Source organism: Bison bison, unplaced genomic scaffold, assembly GCF_000754665.1.
Source record: "Bison bison bison isolate TAMUID 2011002044 unplaced genomic scaffold, Bison_UMD1.0 scf7180017864109, whole genome shotgun sequence".
NCBI lineage: Eukaryota > Metazoa > Chordata > Mammalia > Artiodactyla > Bovidae > Bison > Bison bison.
This window is the reverse complement of record NW_011494681.1, coordinates 658,566-679,184: the sequence shown is the minus strand read 5'-3', so window position 1 is coordinate 679,184 and position 20,619 is coordinate 658,566. Positions and strand designations below refer to the sequence as shown.

The window sequence follows — 20,619 nt, the reverse complement described above, 5'->3', positions numbered from 1 at the left end:
TGGGGATGAAAAGATTTAATTTCTTCAAGTCATGGAAGGTCATTACTGTTGTGGAGGATGGATATGCAATTACATTTAAAATACTTGACAATAATTTCTTGGCTAATGTTCACAGCATTTCTGTGATAGACTTTGGGGAATATTTCTCCCAATTCCCACATTTACCTGAGAGCCAGAATCTGTATGAGTTGAGAAAGGCAGCGTCATCTCAAAATAGCCAAGATGAGAGTCTGAAGTCTGAGACTACAATGTGAATTTCTTATTCCTAAGAAATATGTCTAGAAACTAAGGAAATGTCTTTTACTTCTGTTGGCACTGGTCTCAAGATTTAGGGTACCTACTGTTAAAAATGCCATCAGTCTTGGATCATAAAAACTTACATGAATTTCTCTAGTGATCAGATATTCTCAGTACATGAACAAACATCACCAGTATTTTTTTATTGCCATGTAAAACCAAACATGAAAAAGTAGCAATATTCAATTTAGAACAAGGACTTGCTTCTGAGGCAGATCCAAGTCTTTACTAGGAATGGCTGCAGTAAAATACTGTTGTTTTTTTTATTATTGCAAAACCTTTTTCACAATGCTGGCAAGAAATTTCTAAAGACACTGTGTTATTATACTGAAGGTTGTTCCTCTAGGATGGATGATTCAGAGAACTAATACACTCTCTAAACAGGAGGAAGTTCATTCTCCAGGCCTTAGTGAAGCTGATTTATCAAAGTAAAGAGATAGCAGGTGGGTTTTGAGATAAGTAAATAAAATAGTTCCACGAGCTGGGGGAAAAAAACACACACTCAGGAGAAGCAGAAAACCTTCTCAATGGACATCTAAAAGCCTTACTGCATGTCCTGCTGTTTCAAATGAAAAGCTTCTAGATTAGACTTGTGAGCTCCAATAGCCCTGGCTGCGCACACAGCCGAAGGTCAGGTGCAGTGAGGGCAGCGGAAAGGGGTTACTTAGCAACCTCGGCAGGAAGGCTGGAGCGAGGTGGTCAAACCTGGCTCCTGAAGAAAGGATTGGGCTGAAAGCTGCACAGCTGGCCAGATGTTTAAGAAAAAGAAGGAAAGGAAGTCCTGAATAGAAATGAGTTAATTGTCTCATTGCTTCACGCAGTTAATGTAACCAACATGTCCTTCTAAGATAAATGCAAACTTCGACTAGAATTAAAAAAAAGAAAATTAAAGTCTCAAGAATCCAGATACCACTGAATACAAAATATAGCTAAAAAGAGCATAGTAGGTTATTTCCCCTTTGAGATACACACACACACACACACACACACACGTGTTCCATATGTATATAAAGTATACATGTTATATATATTTATACACATTTCAATATGTCCTTATTTAAACATTATAATGTGGCATGAAAAATGAAGAAATTCTAGTTCCATTCATATTTGTTCTTTATTTTACAAAACTGCTTTTTTGAAGAAAAGAATCTAAAGGTCCTTAATCTGTGGCCCTGTTTGGTATCTACGTTCATATACAGTCAAACAATGTCAGCAAGATAACTTCTTCTCAGATGCACTATCTGTAGGTCCTGAATGTATATGTATGTATGTATGTATGTATGTATGTATGTGTGTGTGTGTGTGTGTGTGTGTTAGTTGTTCAGTCATGTCCAACTCTGTGACTCCATGGACTGTAACCCACCAGGCTTCTCTGTCCATGGAATTCTCCTGAATATTATACTTAAAAAACAAACCTTGATTGAACTCAGAAATAGAAAGGTTGCTGGAGGTCCTTCGGCAATTAAACTTTATTAACTAGAAACTGAGAGAGACTAGAACGCTGAGTTCTACTGTATGCTGCTGCTGCTGCTAAATCGCTTCAGTCGTGTCTGACTCTGTGTGACCCCATAGACGGCAGCCCACCAGGCTCCTCTGTCCGTGGAATTTTCCAGGCAAGAGTACTGGAGTGGGGTGCCATTGCCTTCTCCGTCTACTGTATGAGGGCATAAATTACTGGAAAATAGAAATATTCTTACCCACAGGGAACATAATTAGAGAACTTTGTAACTCCAGAGCTTACTAAAAAACTGTATGTTTCTAGCTCAATAGAGCACATTCTACTACAGTGTGGGGTTTAATTTAACATGGTTCTATTTTAAATTTCACTCAAGAGTTCATTCAAATGCATCTATACTCAACTAGAGAACAATAGTATGGCACCAACTCCAAGAGCAGCAACATAATAACAGTTAAACTGGAACTTGCTAACTAAAATATTTTTTATTGATTTTAGCACAACTTTCAGGAAACTTATTATAAAACAAATACTATTTGTAAAATACTGTCTTTCATTTTATTATGTCTATACAAACAGAAATTTCTATTATAGAGCCAATATTTCTATTAGTTTTAAGTTTCTTTCTAGGGAATGCTACTTGAAGACTATTACTAAAAGAATAATGATATGAAATTAAATATAGAATAAAGTATAAACTCTTTAAAAAACATTTATATGCTCAGAAGCAGGTTGAAATACATTTTGCAGTAAGGCTTCTCTAGCTGAGATTAAAGTTCAAAAATCACTTCAATAATATTTGTGGAGAGTCAAAAGATTAAAGAGATATAATTTTATGAAAATGCTTCACAGATCAGCAACTTCTCTAATATGTAAGCCAGTAAATTTGCTTTGGAAAAAGTACGTGTTGATAAATCTCCCCAGATATGTTTTCTGTCGATTGATACCATACAATATATTTTACTTAAAATTAGGATTGCCTGGAGTTTGCTGGATTTAATTATTTGTAATTACCAAGCCGTTGTCAGCCTGTGGCCATTTTATGATAGTGCTATCTGCTATGTGGGTCAGGTTCAACTGTATATCTTCTCAAACACAGATTTAATGTGCTATTGATGAAACCATTACTAGAGCCAAATGAAAGTCTGGGCTGATTGATTGGTCCACAGGGAGTTGTCACACAAGAAAGGAGTAATTAGTATTCATTACTTCATACTGCACAACATTCCAATTATTAATGAACTTCAACTTTTGGACTATGCTGTATCTATCACAAGTATCTTTTCAGACATCCATTATTACGAAGAATAGACTAATGATTGTTTTTTTAAAAAGGGTCCCAAAGCAAACAGAACTAAAATAAACAAAAACACTGTAAGTAGTCAAAAATGTTGAGGAATGTGGCTTTCTCTCAGGAATATGAAAGGCGATTCCACCTGCATTTGAAGAGGATGAAGCAGTAAAGCCATTTTGGGCGACTACACCAACTTCGCAATCCCTGGGGGTTGTCTCTTCTTTTGCTTGCTTTCAGTGCAATTTCCTCTTTACAATACAAAGGGAAACATATTTGTACCCAACAGGTACTTGGAAAGAGAAACAGAAATTGTTCATAACATTGTATAGGAGGCGGTGACCAAAATTATCTCAAAGAAAAAGAAATGCAAGAAGGCAACGTGGTTGTCTGAGAAGGCTTTACAAATAGCTGAGGAAAGAGGAGAAAGGAAAGGCAGGCAGGGAAAGATACACCTAACTGAATGCAGAGTTCCAGAGAATAGCAAGGAGAGATAAAAAGGCCTTTTTAAATGAACAATGGAAAAAGTAGAGGAAAACAATAGAATGGGAAATACTAGAAATCTCCTTTAAAAAATTGAGATGTCAAGGGAACATTTCATGCAAATATGGACACTATAAAGGACAGAAATGGTATGGACCTAACAGAAGCAGAAGAGATTAAGAAGAGATGACAAGAATTCACAGAACTATACAAAAAAGATCTTAATGACCCAGATAAGCACGATGGTGTGATCACTCACCTAGAGGAAGACATCCTTGAACTGGAAGTCAAACAGGTCTTAAGAAGCATCACTATGAACAAAGCTAGTGGAGGTGATGGAATTCCAGTTGAGCTACTTCAAATTCTAAAAGATGCTGCTGTTAAAGTGTTCCACTCAATATGCCAGCAAATTTTAAAAACTCAGCATTGGCCACAGGACTGGAAAAGGACAGTTTTCATTCCAATCCCAAAGAAGGCCAATACCAAAGAATGTTCAAACTACCAGACAATTGCACTCATTTTGCATGCTAGTAAGGGCAGGAGGAGAAGGGGACGACAGAGGGTGAGATGGCTGGATGGCATCACCGACTTGATGGACATGAGTCTGAGTGAACTCCGGGAGTTGGTGATGGACAGGGAGGCCTGGCGTGCTTCGATTCATGGGGTTGCAAAGAGTCGGACATGACTGAGCTACTGAACTGAACTGAACTGAAGATTATGCTCAAAATCCTTCAAGCTAAGTTTCAGCAGTATGTGAATTGAGAAGTCCCAGGTGTACAGCCTGGGTTTAGAAAAGGCAGAGGAACCAGAGATCAAATTGCCTACATTCATTGGACCACAGAGAAAGCAAGGGAATTCAAGAAAAATAACCACTTCTTCTTCACCAACTACTTTAAAGCTTTTGACTCTGTGGATCACAACAAACTGTGGAAAATTCTTAAAGAAGTGGGAATACCATACCACCTTATCTGCCTCCTGAGAAACCTGTAAGCAGGCCAAGATTCTAACCAGGTCAGTTAGAATCTTACATGGACCATCAACAACCTCAAGTATGTGGATGATACCACACTAACGGCAGAAAGTGAAGAGGAACTAAAGAGCCTCTTGGTGATGGTGAAAGAGGAGAGTGAGAAAGCTGGCTTATAACTCAACATTCAAAAAACTAAGATCATGGCATCTGGTCCTATCCATTTACAGCAAATAGAGCAAAAAGAAGCAGTGACAAACTTTATTTTCTTGGGCTCCAAAATCACCACCGATAATGACTGCAGCCATGAAATTAAAAGATGCTTGCTCCTTGGAAGGAAAGCTATGACAAACCTAGACAGTGTACTAAATAGCAGAAACATCACTTTGGTCAACAAAGGTCTTAGAATTAAAGCTATGGTTTTTCCAGTAGTCGTGTATGGATGTGAGAGTTGGACCATAAACAAGGCTGAGTGCTGAAGAACTGATGCTTTTGAATTGTGGTACTAGAGAAGACTCCTGAGAGTCCCTTGGACTGCAAGCAAATCAAACCAGTCAATCCTAAAGGAAATCAACCCTGAATATTCATTGGAAGGACTTATGCTGAAACTCAAGCTTTAATACTTTGGCCACCTGATGTGAAAAGCTGACTCACTGAAAAAGGTCCTGATGCTGGGAAGGACTGAAGGCAGAAGGAGAAAAGCACGGCAGAGGATGACATGTTTAAATAGTTATCACCAACTCAATGGACACGAATTTGAGCAAATTCTGGGAAACAGCGATGGACAGGGGAGCCTGGCGTGCTGCAATCCACGGGGTTGCAAAGAGTCAGACATGACTTTGCGACCGAACAACATTTTTACCATTCAAAAAAAAAGAGTTGTTGGTTGGAATAGTTCCTCAAAGGAAGAGGCTAATAGTATTAAATATACAAATCTTTTGTGTTACTAAAAAAACAGCAGAATGAAAGTTTCTAAGTCAGTGCTCTGGAAGGCTTCACAACTATTAAATATCATCAGTGAGTATGTAAATGTGTACGACTTTGGAAAACAATTCACATTTTCTTTTAAAGCATATTGTGTGCACTCTCTACAACCCAACTCTTCTACCCCAGAATATAAACTCTAAAGAACCCCTTGCTGTGTGAACCTTTACATGTGTATCTGAGTATTCAGTACACTAATATTAATAGCAGCATGTCTTGTAATAGCAAAAAACTGGAAAATCACCTAAGTGTCCTTCAGTAAAAATATTCAATAAAGTGAGAAAGAGTCACACCATTGAATATTATAGCAACAAAAACGAGATTAGAGTTAAATGAAAAAAAAATTAGAGGTAAAAGTAAGAGATAGGCACAGAAGTATAATACTGAGTAAAAAAATTCAAGTCCCTCTAAACTCAAATAATAGAACTATTTTAAATAAAGCAATAAAACGATGATGAAATTTAAAATACTGACCATCTTTGGAGAGGAGACAGGATGGGAAAGGATTCGTGAAGGTGGATTGAAGAATACTGACCATCTTAATGTTCATAATTTGAATGATAGATACCCATCTAAGTTATTATTATTATGATTCATAACTTTTATATACTAAGTATTTTATATGCATTATTAAATAATAAAATTTAAATAACCAAAACCCTCTACTGCTCTTAGGAGGCAACTTAAAACATCAAAAAATATGACTACTCCTCCCCTCCCCACTCCTCCTTTTTGCTGATATGCTTTGTGGTTCCACCCATGGTTCATCCACACTTTCCATGTCTGAAAAACAAGGTCTGACTTCTGGAGGTCTGGCTGAGCATCTGGTCCATGCTCCCAATCACCCACATACTATACCTATCACTCATTAAAGATTCAAGGGAAATCATATATACTGAAAATCTGTATGTGCTATGCTTTTATTTTCCTCATTAGGTAAGAAAATAGAAACAGAAAAACAAGATAACCAACTTAACCCGAACAACAAACTAGAGTGCAGCAGCCTAAGACGCGGCCCAGGATCCATCTTACTCCTTGTGCCCTGATGCTAGTTTCAACAACAGCACACTGGGGCACAAGCCAGCCCCACCTCATAGCCCTAAAAGTCTCTCTTGAAAATGCACACACAGCAGCCAAGACAGTGGGTTGAGCACTGAATGTACTTTCTTTCCCTTGCCAAATCGTGTGGAAAAAATGGAAAGATACAAGTTTAGAGAAGCAACATTTCTTTAAGGGTGGGAGGGATAAATAAGGAGGTTGGGATTAACAATAGAATAGGAAAAACTAGAGACCTCTTCAAGAAAATTAGAGATACCAAGGGAATATGTCATGCAAAGACGGGCACAATAAAGGGCAGAAATGGTATGGACCTAACCGAAGCAGAAGATATTAAGAAGAGGTGGCAAGAATACACATAAGAACTGTACAAAAAAGATCTTCATGACCAAGATAATCACGATGGTGTGATCACTCACCTAGAACCAGACATCCTGGAATACAAAGTGAAGTGGGCCTTAGGAAGCATCACTACGAACAAAGCTAGTGGAGGTGATGGAATTCCAGTTGAGCTATTTCAAATCCTAAAAGATGATGCTGTGAAAGTCCTGTACTCAATATGCCAGCAAATTAGGAAAACTCAGCAGTGGCCACAGGACTGGAAAAGGTCAGTTTCATTCCAATTCCAAAGAAAGGCAATGCCAAAGAATGTTCAAACTACTGCATGATTGCACTCATCTCACATGCTAGTAAACTAATGCTCAAAATTCTCCAAGCCAGGCTTAACAATACATTAACCATAAACTTCCAGATGTTCTAGCTGGTTTTAGAAAAGGCAGAGGAACCAGAGATCAAATTGCCAACATCCACTGGATTATTGAAAAAGCAAGAGAGTTCCAGAAAAACATCTATTTCTGCTTTACTGACTATGCCAAAGACTTTGACTGTGTGGATCACAACACCCTGTGGAAAATTCTGAAAGAGATGGGAATACCAGACCACCTGACCTGCCTCTTGAGAAACCTGTATACAGGTCAGGAAGCAACAGTTAGAACTGGACATGGAACAACAGACTGGTTCCAAATAGGAAAAGGAGTATGTCAAAGCTGTAAATTGTTATCCTGCTTATTTAACTTGTATGCAGAGTACATCATGAGAAAATGCTGGGCTGGATGAAGAACAAGCTGGAATAAAAATGGCCGGGAGAAATATAATAACCCCAGATATGCAGATGCCGCCACCCTTATGGCAGAAAGTGAAGAAGAACTAAAGAGCCTCTTGATGAAAGTGAAAGTGGAGAGGGAAAAAGCTGGCTTAAAGCTCAACATTCAGAAAACTACGATCATGGCATCCGGTCCCATCATTTCATGGCAAATAGATGGGGAACAGTCAAAACAGAGGCAGACGTTATTTTCTGTGCTCCAAAATCAGTGCAGATGGTGACTGCAGCCATGAAATTAAAAGACGCTTACTCCTTGGAAGGAAAGTTATGACCAACCTAGACAGCATATTAAAAAGCAGAGACCCATGCCAACAAAGGCCCATCTAGTCCAGTAGTTATGTATAGATGTGAGAGTTGGACTATAAAAAAAGCTGAGTGCCGAAGAATTGATGCTTTTGAGCTGTGGTGTTGGAGAAGACTCTTGAGAGTTCCTTGGACTGCAAGGAGATCCAACCAGTCCATCCTAAAGGAAATCAATCCTGAGTGTTCATTGGAAGGATTGATGTTGAAGCTGAAACTCCAATACTTTGGCCACCTCATGCAAAGAGCTGACTCATTTGAAAAGACCCTGATTCTGGGAAAGATTAAAGATGGGAGGAGAAGGGGATGACAGAGGATGAGATGGTTGGATGGCATAACCAACTCAATGGACGTGAGTTTGGGTAAACTTCGGGAGTTGGTGATGGACAGGGAGGCCCGGTGTGCTGCGGTCTATGGGTCACAAAGAGTCGGACACGACTGAGCAACTGATCTGGACTGAACTTCCACGTCTACTGTCGCTGGCTTAGTTTAGGCTCATACTATGTCTCAACTGGACTACTGCAATTGTTTGCTAATTGGATGGACCCTGGCTCCTGGTCCATGTGCCTTTAATCAATACTCCATACTGCCAACGTGCCCTTTCAAAAAACATAAATCTGATTGCATTATTCTTAGCATGCTAAGAGTCTTCACTAGCTTTCCCACTGACTTCTGCTCATGATTCTCAAGTGAACATACAGAAACTCCAGATGTGTTACTCCACGAAGACAAGGTCCCTTGGTTACAAACCATGGATACTGTCAACTAGCATTATGGACAGGAATGTGCCCCTTCAATGTGCTTGGGGGAAAAGCATTGTAACCAGGGAAAAGGCCAACCTGTGGGTCATCTGTGGGTACCCAAGGATACTCACATTCTGGGGCCTGACAATCCAGTCCCACCTTTCTCAGTTCATACACCTTTTCCCCCAAAATGGGGCTCTCCACATATTTGAATCTTAATCACAGTTCCCCGAAGCTGCTGGGCTGATTAGTATGTTTTAGTACTTGGTATGAGTCTTCTCATTCCAGAATTCTCTTCTCCCATTTGTCTGACAAATGCCCACTGACCTTTTAAGATTCACACTAAATGTAAATGTAACACAAAGTCTTTCCAAGTCTAAACCACGGAGCAGATGACTCTCTATCGTGTATACTTCCGTCATCATACCCATGGCATGTATGACTTGTGCTGTGTATAGGTCTGACTTCCCCCTCAGGAAATGCAGCTTCCTTAAGGGCAGGGTCTGTACCTTGGGTTCTGAATCACTGACCACCAGTACAGGGCCTGCCTCTGGCAGTTCTCAGAGAAGCCTTATTCAGTGACTGACACAATTTGCAAGGACTCAGATTCTCTGAATAACAAAACTCTAAAAACATCTAAAGAAAACTCAAGGTACACAAAATTACCTTCATAAAAGCAGTTGTTGCCACTCTTATGAAAGAGTTTAGGAGTTAGAAGTGTTACAGTAACAACTGCATGCAATAAACTCCATTTATTATATTCTTACAGATCATTTAAAATTTTCTTCAACTTTTAAAAACAGCTACAATGACATGATCAATTCTACAAAACCTAATCAGTTCAGATCAGTCACTCAGTCTTTTCCGACTCTTGGCGACCTCGTGGACTGCAGCACACCAGGCCTCCCTGTCTATCGCCAACTCCGGAAGTTTACTCAAACTCATGTCCATTGAGTCGGTGATGCCATCCAACCACCTCATCCTCTGTCGTCCCCTTCTCCTCCCTCCTTCAATCTTTCCCAGCATCAGGGTCTCTTCAAATGAGTCAACTCTTCACATCAGGTGGCCAAAGTATTGGTTTCAGCTTCAGCATCAGCTTCCAATGAACACTCAGGACTGATCTCCTTTAGGATGGACTGGTTGGATCTCCTTGCAGCCCAAGGGATTCTCAAGAGTCTTTTCCAACACTACAGTTCAAAAGCATCAATTCTTCGGCACTTAGGTTTCTTTATAGCCCCAACTCTCACATCCATACGTGACTACTGGAAAAACCATAGCCTTAACTAGACAGACCCTTTTTGGCAAAGTAATGTTTCTGCTTTTTAATATGCAGTCTAGGTTGGTCATAACTTTTCTTAGCACATATTCAGGAAAGATTATTAATTTGGAATAAATTGCCCTGGTGTGATATTTTGTGATAAAGAATTTGATGCTCTATATAAAACAACTTGTTTCTGAAATACAAATAAAAAAATACTCTGGGATTCTTTTACTTAACTATATCCATACTGAGAAAAAAATCAGGACTCAAATTTATCAGTCTTTGGATGTTTTAGATTATCAATATATACACACATATATATAGGAACTTTCCTGGTGGGTCAGTGGCTAAGACTCATGCTTCCAATGCAGGAGGCCTGAGTTCCATCCCTGGTCAGGGAACTAGGTCCCACATGATACAGCTAAGAGTTCGCATTCTACAACTAAAGGTCTTGAGTGCTGTAACTAAAAGATCCCACATCTCACCTGCTACAACAAGGTCAGAGTTTCCCAGTCTAGCCATAACTAGACTGGGTACAGCCAAATACATAAATAAACATTAAAAAAATACATATATATATATATAAAGAGAGAAAGACAGAATTTTTTACACCTAAATTGTGTCACCAAAGGTTCAAGTTAAAGCTAAGAGAATATGTATTTCACTGACAAAAATTCTGTGTCTTCATAATAGAGTCAGAACCTTAATAACAAGGATTACACTTTAGTGACATCCAAGATTTTGCACTGTATTTTTAACACATCAGATATGGCCACAATTTTATTTACGTCAGGGCTGCAGTTTGTCAAATGTCTTATTAGACTCTTCTAAATGCATGTATGGGTAAATTTTGGTTTATTAAACAATTATAAGTTGTCACTCACTGTAAATGGATTTAATTGGTGAATTGTATAATAAATACTAATCAGTTAGAGAGAGACTTTTTACAAAACAGAAGTTAGTCACCCTTAAGCAGACCTATTTTCATTTTAAATTGACAGGAATAATCCAGTGATGAAAAGAGAGAAAAGACACCTTTGAGGCAGAAATTGGGTGCCAAGGAAGAAAAGTACTGGGGAAATTCTGAAATTACACCTCTGTGAAGAAAAACAACAAAAAAGAGAAGGAAATTCAGTGGAATAAGCCGTGGCAATGTTGGTTTCTTGAGGGAAGAGGCACAGAGAGCTTTGGACATGCCACAATCTCCAGTGAGCCCATCCAGGCTCAGTTAGAGACAGAACTACTGGATCTGACCTTTTACACAATTACAGAGTGACATATTGCCTGCTGGGTAATGGTTCCCTGTTCCTGGAAGGATGTGATGGAGAGATGGTGTTTGGGGCAACAGCAGCACTTGGAACATCATGCAGGTCTCAGCAAGAGTGTGCCGAGTCTACCACTGCTGCTGGTATGGGATGTTCTTAGGGATCCACTAGTGAATTCTTTTTTATCCTAATGGTGTGTGTGTGTATGTATATATATATATATATATATATTTTATTTATTTATTTTTTTAACATATAGGAAAAAAGAGAACTAGCACAGTAAACACATGATTTTGTACATGCTATGACTTGGGGTGAGGCTGAGTTTTAAAAAAAAAAAAAGTGAATTTAAAATAGGTTTTTAAAAATATTAAGTGTACTCAAAATGGATTACAGACCTGAATGTAAGGCCAGACAGTTTAAAACTCTTAGAGGAAAGGAAACTCTCTGGCACAAATTGCAGCAGTATCTTTTTTGACCCATCCTCTGGAGTAATTCAAGTAAAAACAAAAATAAACAAATGGGACCTAATTAAACTTAAAAGTTTCTGCACAGCAAAGGAAACTATAAACAAGACAAAAAGATAACCCTTAGAATGGGAGAAAATATTTGCAAATGAAACAACTGACAAATGATTAATCTCCAAAATAAACAAAAAGCTCATGTAGCTCAAAATAACAAACAAACAATGTATATACCTGTGGAGGATTCATGTTGATATATGGCAAAACCAATACAATATTGTAAAGTTAAAAAATAAAATAAAATTAAAAAACAAACAAACAAAAAAACACAAACCCAATCAAAAAATGGACAGAATACTTAAATAGACATCTCTCTAAGGAAAACATATAGATGGCCAACAAATACATGAAAAGATACCCAACATCACCAATCATTAGACAAATGCAAATCAAAACTACAATAAGGTATCTCCTCACACAGGTCAGAATGGCCATCATAAAAAAAATATATACAAATAATAATGCTAGAGAGGACGTGGAGAAAAGGGAACCCTCTGGTACTGTTGATAGGAATGTAAATTGATATAGCCACTATGGACCACAGTACAGAGGTTCCTTAAAAAACTAAAAACAGAATTATCATATCACTCAGCAATCCCATTATTGGGCATATACCCTGAGAAAAGCATAATTGCAAAGACACATACAATTCAATGTTCATTGCAGCATTATTCACAATGCCAGGACATGGAAGCAATCTAAATGTCCATCAACAGAGGAATGGATAAAGATGCAGAGCTGTGGATGGACCTAGAGACTGGTGTAAAGAATGAGGTAAGTCAGAAAGAGAAAAACAAATATTGTATATTAATGCATATATGTGGAATCTAGAAAAATGGTATAGATGATTTTATTTGCAAAACAGAAATAGAGAAACAGACGTAGAGAACAAACATGGATACCAACGGGGGTGGGGTGAAATGAATTGGGAGACTGGTATTGACATATATGCACTATTGATACTATGTATAAAATAGATAATCGCCTACTGTATACCTCAGGGAACTCTACTCAGTGCTCTGTGGTGACCTAAATGGGAGGAAAATCCAAAAAAGAGGGGATATATGTACACATAAAAGCTAACTCACTTTGCTGTACATTAGAAGCTAATACTAAATTAATAAAAAGTAAAAATATTAAAAAAATAAGGATACAAGTGATATGCACTTGAGGCAAATATATTAAAAATGTTTTCCAAAGTACTGAGGGTAGAAAAACACTAGTATGAAGTAATAAAGGAGCAAATACTCTCCTATTTGTGACAATGCATTATTGGGGTCTATAAATCAGGAATTGGGTAACATGAATCTCAACCTACCAAAAAAATAGCCTGAACATCTGGATCACGTCAAGTTTGCTTTGGTCTTGGAATGTAGGAGCCCTGGAACGGAAACTCAGAACTATCACCGAGAATATTTCAGCAGGACTTCCTTGGTGGTTCAGTGGTAAAGAATTCGCCTGCCAGTGCAGAAGCCATGGGTTCAACCCCTGGTCTAGGAGGATCAGACATGCCGCGTAGCAAGTAAGCCTGTGTGCCACAACTATTGAGTCCATGATTGGAGCCCAGGACCTGCAGCTACGGAGCCCACACACCCGAGAGTCCACGCTCCACAAAAACAGAAGGCACCTCAACGAGAAGCCCGCGCACCCCAACTAGAGAGCAGCCCCTGCTCACTGCAACGAGAAAAGCCCACCCAGCAATGAAGACTCAGCACAGCCATAAACAAATAAATACAATTATTACAAAAGAATATTTCAATATATTACATTTCATTAGGAGGCCATGAAATAGAAGCTGATGATCAAACTCATGTGTAGTGCAAAACACACATCAAAAATTATCTTTAAGATTATTTTTAATAATAAAATTATTATTCAATAATACTTACTTTCCCTTTTTAATCGTGTTCCTACCAAGCAATGGATCAAGGACTGGATCTATTGTTTCCTCAAGGTTTTCAATTAAGATGACGTCTCCAAAGGCCAAAGCAGTTTCAATGTCATTCAAAAACCTTAAAATTCAGTCAGAATCAAGAAAAAACGTAAATAAGCATAGGGAAAGTATTCAAAATTATTTATGCTCAATTATATTTAGTTTAATGTAAATATTCTAAATGGGATTTAGAGAAAACTGTTTTATAAAGTAGTATTTTCTTCAACTAAAATACATGGAAATTAAAGATTATATTAAGATCAATTTCAGTTATATGTTCCAAAATGAAATTCAGTAGTGTGAACTAGTAAGCCCATGTGTAAATTACTTTTGACGGTAATCACGGTAAAAATAAATAGAACCTACCCAAACACAAATCACTCCAGTATTCGTGCCTGGAGAATCCCATGGATGGAGGAGACTGGCGGGCTATAGCCCATGGGGTCGCAAAGAGTCGGACATGACTGAAGTGACTTAGCATGCACCCAAACATTATAAATTTAAATTATTTCAACAGGTCCTCTTGTGAAAAAAAATTCAAATTAAATGCTTTGTGGTTTTATCAAATTTTCATTTTTTTAAATGGTTAGATTCAGTCATGTAGAGAACTACCATTCGATTTCACTGCCACTCTCCACAAATAGTCTTTTGCCTTCAACAATAATTTCCTCCCAGTATTCAGATCAGCAAGGAGACCATTTATCTGCACAACTGCAGACATTCCTTATTTCATTTTACATGTCAAAAATGATGGAGGGGTAAAATTAAGTATAAGTAAGTCTAAAATTACTTATTTGGCATTAACTGAAGACCAACTACATACAAGACATTTCTGTACTTATCAGAAAACACTGTCATGCCAACCGAGTGACAGAAAATCTCAGAGCAGATTCAGATCTCAAAAGTGATATGCAAAGCTTAACTAAAAAAATTATCTTCAGGCACTCAACCTTGGGAACTGAGCTGTGTTAAAGCGCCATTGTAGGCAAAGTACATATTTAGCAATGTAACTGGAAACCTCATTAAGCCCATGGGGCAGTTGACAATTCTTGGGTTACCAAATGCCAAAGTCCTAAAGAAGGATTATAATGCCTCGTATTTCCATTCTTGGTCATAGGAAAATTTTCCTTTCACATGCAGTGCGTGTTCTAACCTTCCAACAAACTTCTTCAGGTAAGTGATGCACGCCATCCAACGTGAACACTGTTTCCACAGAGATCCTTTATGTGAGTAGGCAGACAAACAAGTTGTACCAAATTATATTCCAAAGTGGCAGAGAGGTCTAAGAAATGCCAGGACTTGGTAAAAAAGAAACCCACTTCCAGCAGCTCAACAGAGAATCGACCCTTCCGATCTCACATACCCTTTCTGGCCCAAGTGTGTGACTTTCAGGTCAGTCCCATACTTGTTCTTGATCCACTTGATCCCTTGCTGCTGGGGGTCGATCAGCAGGGGCCAGCGCTCACAGTGCGTCAGGATGGCGGCGTTCTCCGTGGACATCCTGTCACTGGGCAGTCCCTCGTTATTCCAGGTGGCGGTGGTGGCATCATCCGTCAACATGGCAATCACGTCCACGCCTTCAGTTATTGGGATGGAGACCTTGAGAATCAGAGTCAGGCAATCAACTGCCAGAGTAGCAGAGCACGACAGACAAGAAAACAATAGACCAACGCCAAGAGAACACATATGAGTTCTCCTATAACTCTCAAAAGCCAAATAAAACTCTCATTACAAAATACAACTCAACCTAGAAAGTCTAGGGTTTATCTCTCAGAATTCTGTCAACTGCAGCATTCAACATCTGGTTTGCTACTGCATCTATCTGGCTTCAAGTGAAAGGGACTTCACCCTCTACACACACCTACAGCAACCCAAACAAGGTGAGTGAAATTTAGACTCCAGGAAGTATGGCAGGACGACAGAAATGTATTGGCCCAATGGAGTAATCACCCCACATCAGCAATACTAAAATGCACTCTTTTGCTCAGGCATTTCATCTTTTTCTGTAGATCAGCACTACAGAGAGATGACTTCTCTGTCTGGGGTGGCTTCATGGAATGTATTCAGTCCACTGGCACTCCATCAGCCTGCGGTTGCCCAGCAGCCTTGACTCAGCCTCTCCTCTGAGAGGGAATTGTCTCCACTGTGACAGTGAAAAAAGTAAAAGTGTTAGCTGCTCGGTTGTGTTTGATTCTTTTTGACCCCATGGACTGTAGCCCTGCTCTGTCCATGGAATTCTCCAGGCAAGAATACTGGAGTGGGTAGCCCTTCCCTTCTCCAGGGGATCTTCCTGATCCAGGGATCAAACCTGGGCCTCTTGCATTGCAGGTAGATTCTTTACCATCTGAGCCACCAGGAGGAGCATTGAAAAGTAGGGAGTTGCTGGTGGAAGGGATAAATTAGGGGTTCAGGGTAAAATAGATAAGCAACAGGGATTTCCTGTATAATCTAGGATATAATATTCAATATCTTATAATAACCTACAGAAAATCATCTGAAAAAATACAAATACATAACTGAATCACTTTGCTGTATACCTTAAACTAACACAATATTGTAAATCAACTATGCTTCAATAAAAATAGAGCAAAAAAGAAAGTGGGAAGTTGTCTCCTTTCTAAAAGAGAGAGAAAGGAGGAAAAATCTATTTTAAAGGTAAGGATCAGTTCTTTACAAAATAGACTCAATTTGAAAAAAAATAAGCAAGATTATAGAATGGAATTTATTATGGAATTTGTTCGCTTGGTCATCAATCACCAAACATTTACTAAGCACCTCCTACATACATCTGGAGACTCCACGGTCAGCGAGATGAGTAAAGAGCTAGTTCCCTGGCTGGATCGGGGGGCCAACAGGGAAACACGGCTCCACAAGAGAGAGCAGTAAGAGCCCGACCTGGCTGAAGCAGCCAGCGGGGGCTGGAACAGTGGTAGAGGTGTCTGACTTCCTGGTTGGCCACAGAGCTTCCACAAACAGAATGCTGGAAGAATTCCCACAGTGAAGCTGGGATGCAATGTGAGGTTAGTACAGGAAAAGTTCGCATAAAATGCCTATTGTTCTTGACAATGTTATCTTATAAATATATCAAAATCTCTCTCCTAGTACCAGGAACAACAAACCTTGGTATCTGATTCCACACACAGGTTCCTTAAAGACACAATCATTCTCCTGTTAGCAAGAGCTCAGTGGCTTTTATTTCTTGCCTTCTAATTAATACAATTTGAAACAACTGGAGGCTTAAGATAATGTTAATTTTTGAAGCATTAAGGAGTAACAGAAGGTACACACACAGATCTTGTATCTGAATTCAATAGTTTGCATTGTTTGACCACCTACTGTGTACATAGCACAGTGCAGGGGATGAAAGCGAGTTTCCCTTTTTTAATGGCCACTTTAACCTACTGGGTTGGCCAGAAAGTTCATTTGAGTTTTTCCAAGATGTTACCAAAAAACCTGAAGAAAATTTTTGGCCAGTCCAATAGTAGGCAAAACAAAGCAGGTAACTCACACTAAAGAATATCATAAATACTATAAAATACTTTGAGACTTAAAATTTTAGAAACAAAGTTTAGGATATTTGCTTTATAGTATTATGTTCAAATAGGCAGGGATTTGTATGACTACACAGAAGGTTTTTCATCAAGAAAAATCTAATAGTTACAACATGGTTATCACTTTCACAGTAAGTTTTAACCTAAGTTCACACTGGGGAAAATAAGCCTCAATTCATATATATTTTTTTAATCCACTCTTCTTTGCAGAATTCCTTGAAGGAGTATGCAGAAAAGAATAATAGTTCAGAAACCAAGAGCAAAGAGGGAGTCCAAAGTCAGCCTAGCAAGTCAGTATCTAACTGCTTCATTAAATAGTGCAACATGCTGTCAGTCAAGATGGAGCTTAAAAAAGGAGGAGGAGGAAAGAGGCTCCCTTCTTAAGAAGCTTTTACTAGAGAGAAGCAGGCTGGAAAGAAGCACACGCCCTGAGCCAAACTAGACTAATCCTAACACCAAATACCAATCAGAATCCTCTGGGAACTGATCCCAGGGCCTATTTCAAAGGATAAAAGGGAACTTCCTGATGAGGTAAGACTCCCAGTTAACAGAACAAGTGATATTTGTAAGGTTTTAAGTGTTTACAAAATTTACTCATATACATTTGCTCTGTTCCTTGCCTCACTTAACTCTTATAGGAGTTCTGCAAAGTAGGTCTCTCCCTCCCTCTTTTTTGCTTAGGACACTGAGACTTGGTTGACTCCATGTATAGTAATTCCATGTATGTGTCTGTCTATAAACTGCGAGGTCAGAGTAATGAGTGGAGTGCAAATGCCTCCTTGAACTTGGCCATGCCTTCATTTGTCTGCCCAGCAGATGATGGCTTCGGATGGAAACAATTTTGGGTAACAATTTTATTTGTACCCTCAAGGTCACATATGCCCACTGTCCCTGTCCTTTTCACTTACCACCCCTTGCCATCCTCCAAACTCATGGCCCCATTGCGGCACTTCTGACAACTGTTCCCACAGCTCTTGTGATCTCCTAGTCTTATTTGGGTCAAACTCTCTTGCTTTCTCCCTCTACCTGCTTGTCTCAACCCAAACTCAGCTCTTTCCTAGGACATAGCCTCTCAACCCCAGGCTGTATATTAGAATCACACGAGAGCTTTCAAAGCTGCCGATACCACCCCATGTCTAATGATTCAACTTCAACTGGCATCAGTATGTTTTAAAAGTTCACTCCCACATGATTTAAATGTGAAGCTGGAGTCCAAGAATCACTGCCCTAGGGTCTCATTTTCCTTGAGGGCTTTCTCAAGTAGATTTTCCATTTTCTTAGTATTCCTACTACTGAAAAAGCATATGGGGGTAACAGTGGTCACTCTTCTTACTCCCCTGCACGTCATCCAAGACCCCAGAGCTCTTCTATCCTTAAGTAAAAAGTGACACATTTGAGGCTCATGGAGTCCAGCCATACACTCCTCCTCATCCGAAAGCCTTAGCTATTGGTCCTTCCCACTTTCCAAGTTTGGCTGCCAATCTGTGACTACCTCAGTGCTGGTAGACATGTCGAATCCACTCTCCAGCCTTGACATCCTTCACGCGAAAACTCTGCATTTCCTTTCCACTCTAGCATTCCGGGGGAAGAGGCAGGGGGAGAGGAAGATGCCAGAACCAGCTGTGACAATCACACGACACCTCATCCCTCGCCTCCCTTGCACATCCTCCACACTCAAAAATGCTGATATGTTTTGGCAGGGTACTATACTATCTCCTTTTTTAAATTAATTAATTTTTTTTTTGGCCAAGTCACAGAGCATGTGGAATCTTGGTTCCCTGTCTAGGGACTGAACCTATGCCCCCTGCGGTGGAAACTTGGCGTCTTAACCACTGGGCCACCAGGGAAGTCTGCCTATCTCCTTCTGTAGATGAGAGGTGCTGTTCCAGACCTTAAAATAATCTGAAATTATTTCATTATTGAAACCTAAACTTCTAATACCCAATTCTTGAACCATGATTATATATACTTCTTCTCACACCTCTGGATACAACGTTTGCTCTTATCAACAGTATTAAGACATCAGGTCCTTTATCCACCATGTATTTTTCATTGTGGCAAAATAATTGTATTATAAAATTTGTCATCCTAACCATTTTGAAGTGTACAGTTACAGTAATATTCCTTCAGTCATAGTAAGTACATTCACACTGTTGTGCAATCACCATTACAATCCATCTCCGAAATTTTTTCATCTTCCCAAGCTGAAACCCATACTCATTAAACAATAACTCCCATTATTCACTCCCCCCAGCCCCTAGTAACTACCATGATACTTTCTTTTTCTATGAAACTGACTTTCTAGGTACGTCATGTAAGTGGAATCACACAATATTCGTCCTTTTATGACTGATTTATTTCCCTTGGCATAACATCTACGAGATTCATCCATGTTGCAATGTGTCAGAATTTCCTTCCTTTTTAAGACTGAATAATATTCCACTGTATGTATATGCCACATTTTCTTTTTCCATCCATCTGTTGATGGACATCTGGATTTCTTCCACTTTTTGGCTATTTCTGAATAATGCTGTTGTGAACAAATGTAGACTTGCCTGAGCCCTTGCTTTTATTTCCTTTGGCTAGTAGATTCCCCAGCCAGGTTGGATTATATGGTAATTCTATTGAGAAACTGTACCATATATTTAAACACTAACTTTCAACTCCACTCACATCTCTGCCGAACCTAAGATAGAACCTTCCATTCCTTAATTGTTCTTCTGACTGTCACATGAACTTCCCTGCCTTCTTTTCCTTCTGGCTTATCTGCCTATCATCCTGTATACCCTGGCTAAAGTAACTCTTGTCCTCTCCTTTTGGTCCCAGACTGTGAGTATTGCTGATGAAAGCTTTATTACTGTGACTACAAATTTATCTTTTCCAAATTCAACTTTGGCTTCTCCAAGTTGCTTGGCAAGGCTTTAATATTTATTCTCTGATTGCCTTCAATGGATACTTTTTGATGTTTTTGCCACCCTCCTTGCAAACATTCTCCTCATTTCAATTTTCTTATCTTTGGCTGATTAGCACTGCAATTTCCTGCTTCCTGAAGAGAAGAGAGACCAGCAGCTACAACCACAACTTTCTATCAGCATTTCTGCCTGCCTATGTTCCCCTTTCTCCCCTTTCCTCCAGCTAAGTTCAAGGAGTCTTGCTTCTTCTATTGGAAAGTCATTCCCTTTTCCTCTATTCTTATCCCTTCCCAGTTCCTGATGGATCAGACCTCTTCCCTGTTTTACCATCAGTAATTCCTTTTCCATTCCTTCTTTGAAAGACTAGAAACGTGTTCTAGTCCTACAAAGAAGGAATGGAAAAGGAATTACTGATGGAAAGAAAATGTGTC

General features: G+C 39.1%; 1 protein-coding gene across 1 annotated transcript in view; it reads right to left on the bottom strand.

Annotated features, from left to right (window-relative positions):
* Positions 1-20,619, bottom strand: part of DNAH11 (dynein, axonemal, heavy chain 11) — a 374,558-nt gene that overhangs the window by 71,884 nt on the left and 282,055 nt on the right. The window contains exons 64-65 of the mRNA XM_010839026.1: positions 15,089-15,324; positions 13,682-13,804 (exon numbers count right to left, since the gene is read on the bottom strand). Of these exons, the coding sequence (XP_010837328.1) occupies positions 13,682-13,804; positions 15,089-15,324 (359 nt within the window). The remainder of the gene's footprint in view (positions 1-13,681; positions 13,805-15,088; positions 15,325-20,619) is intronic.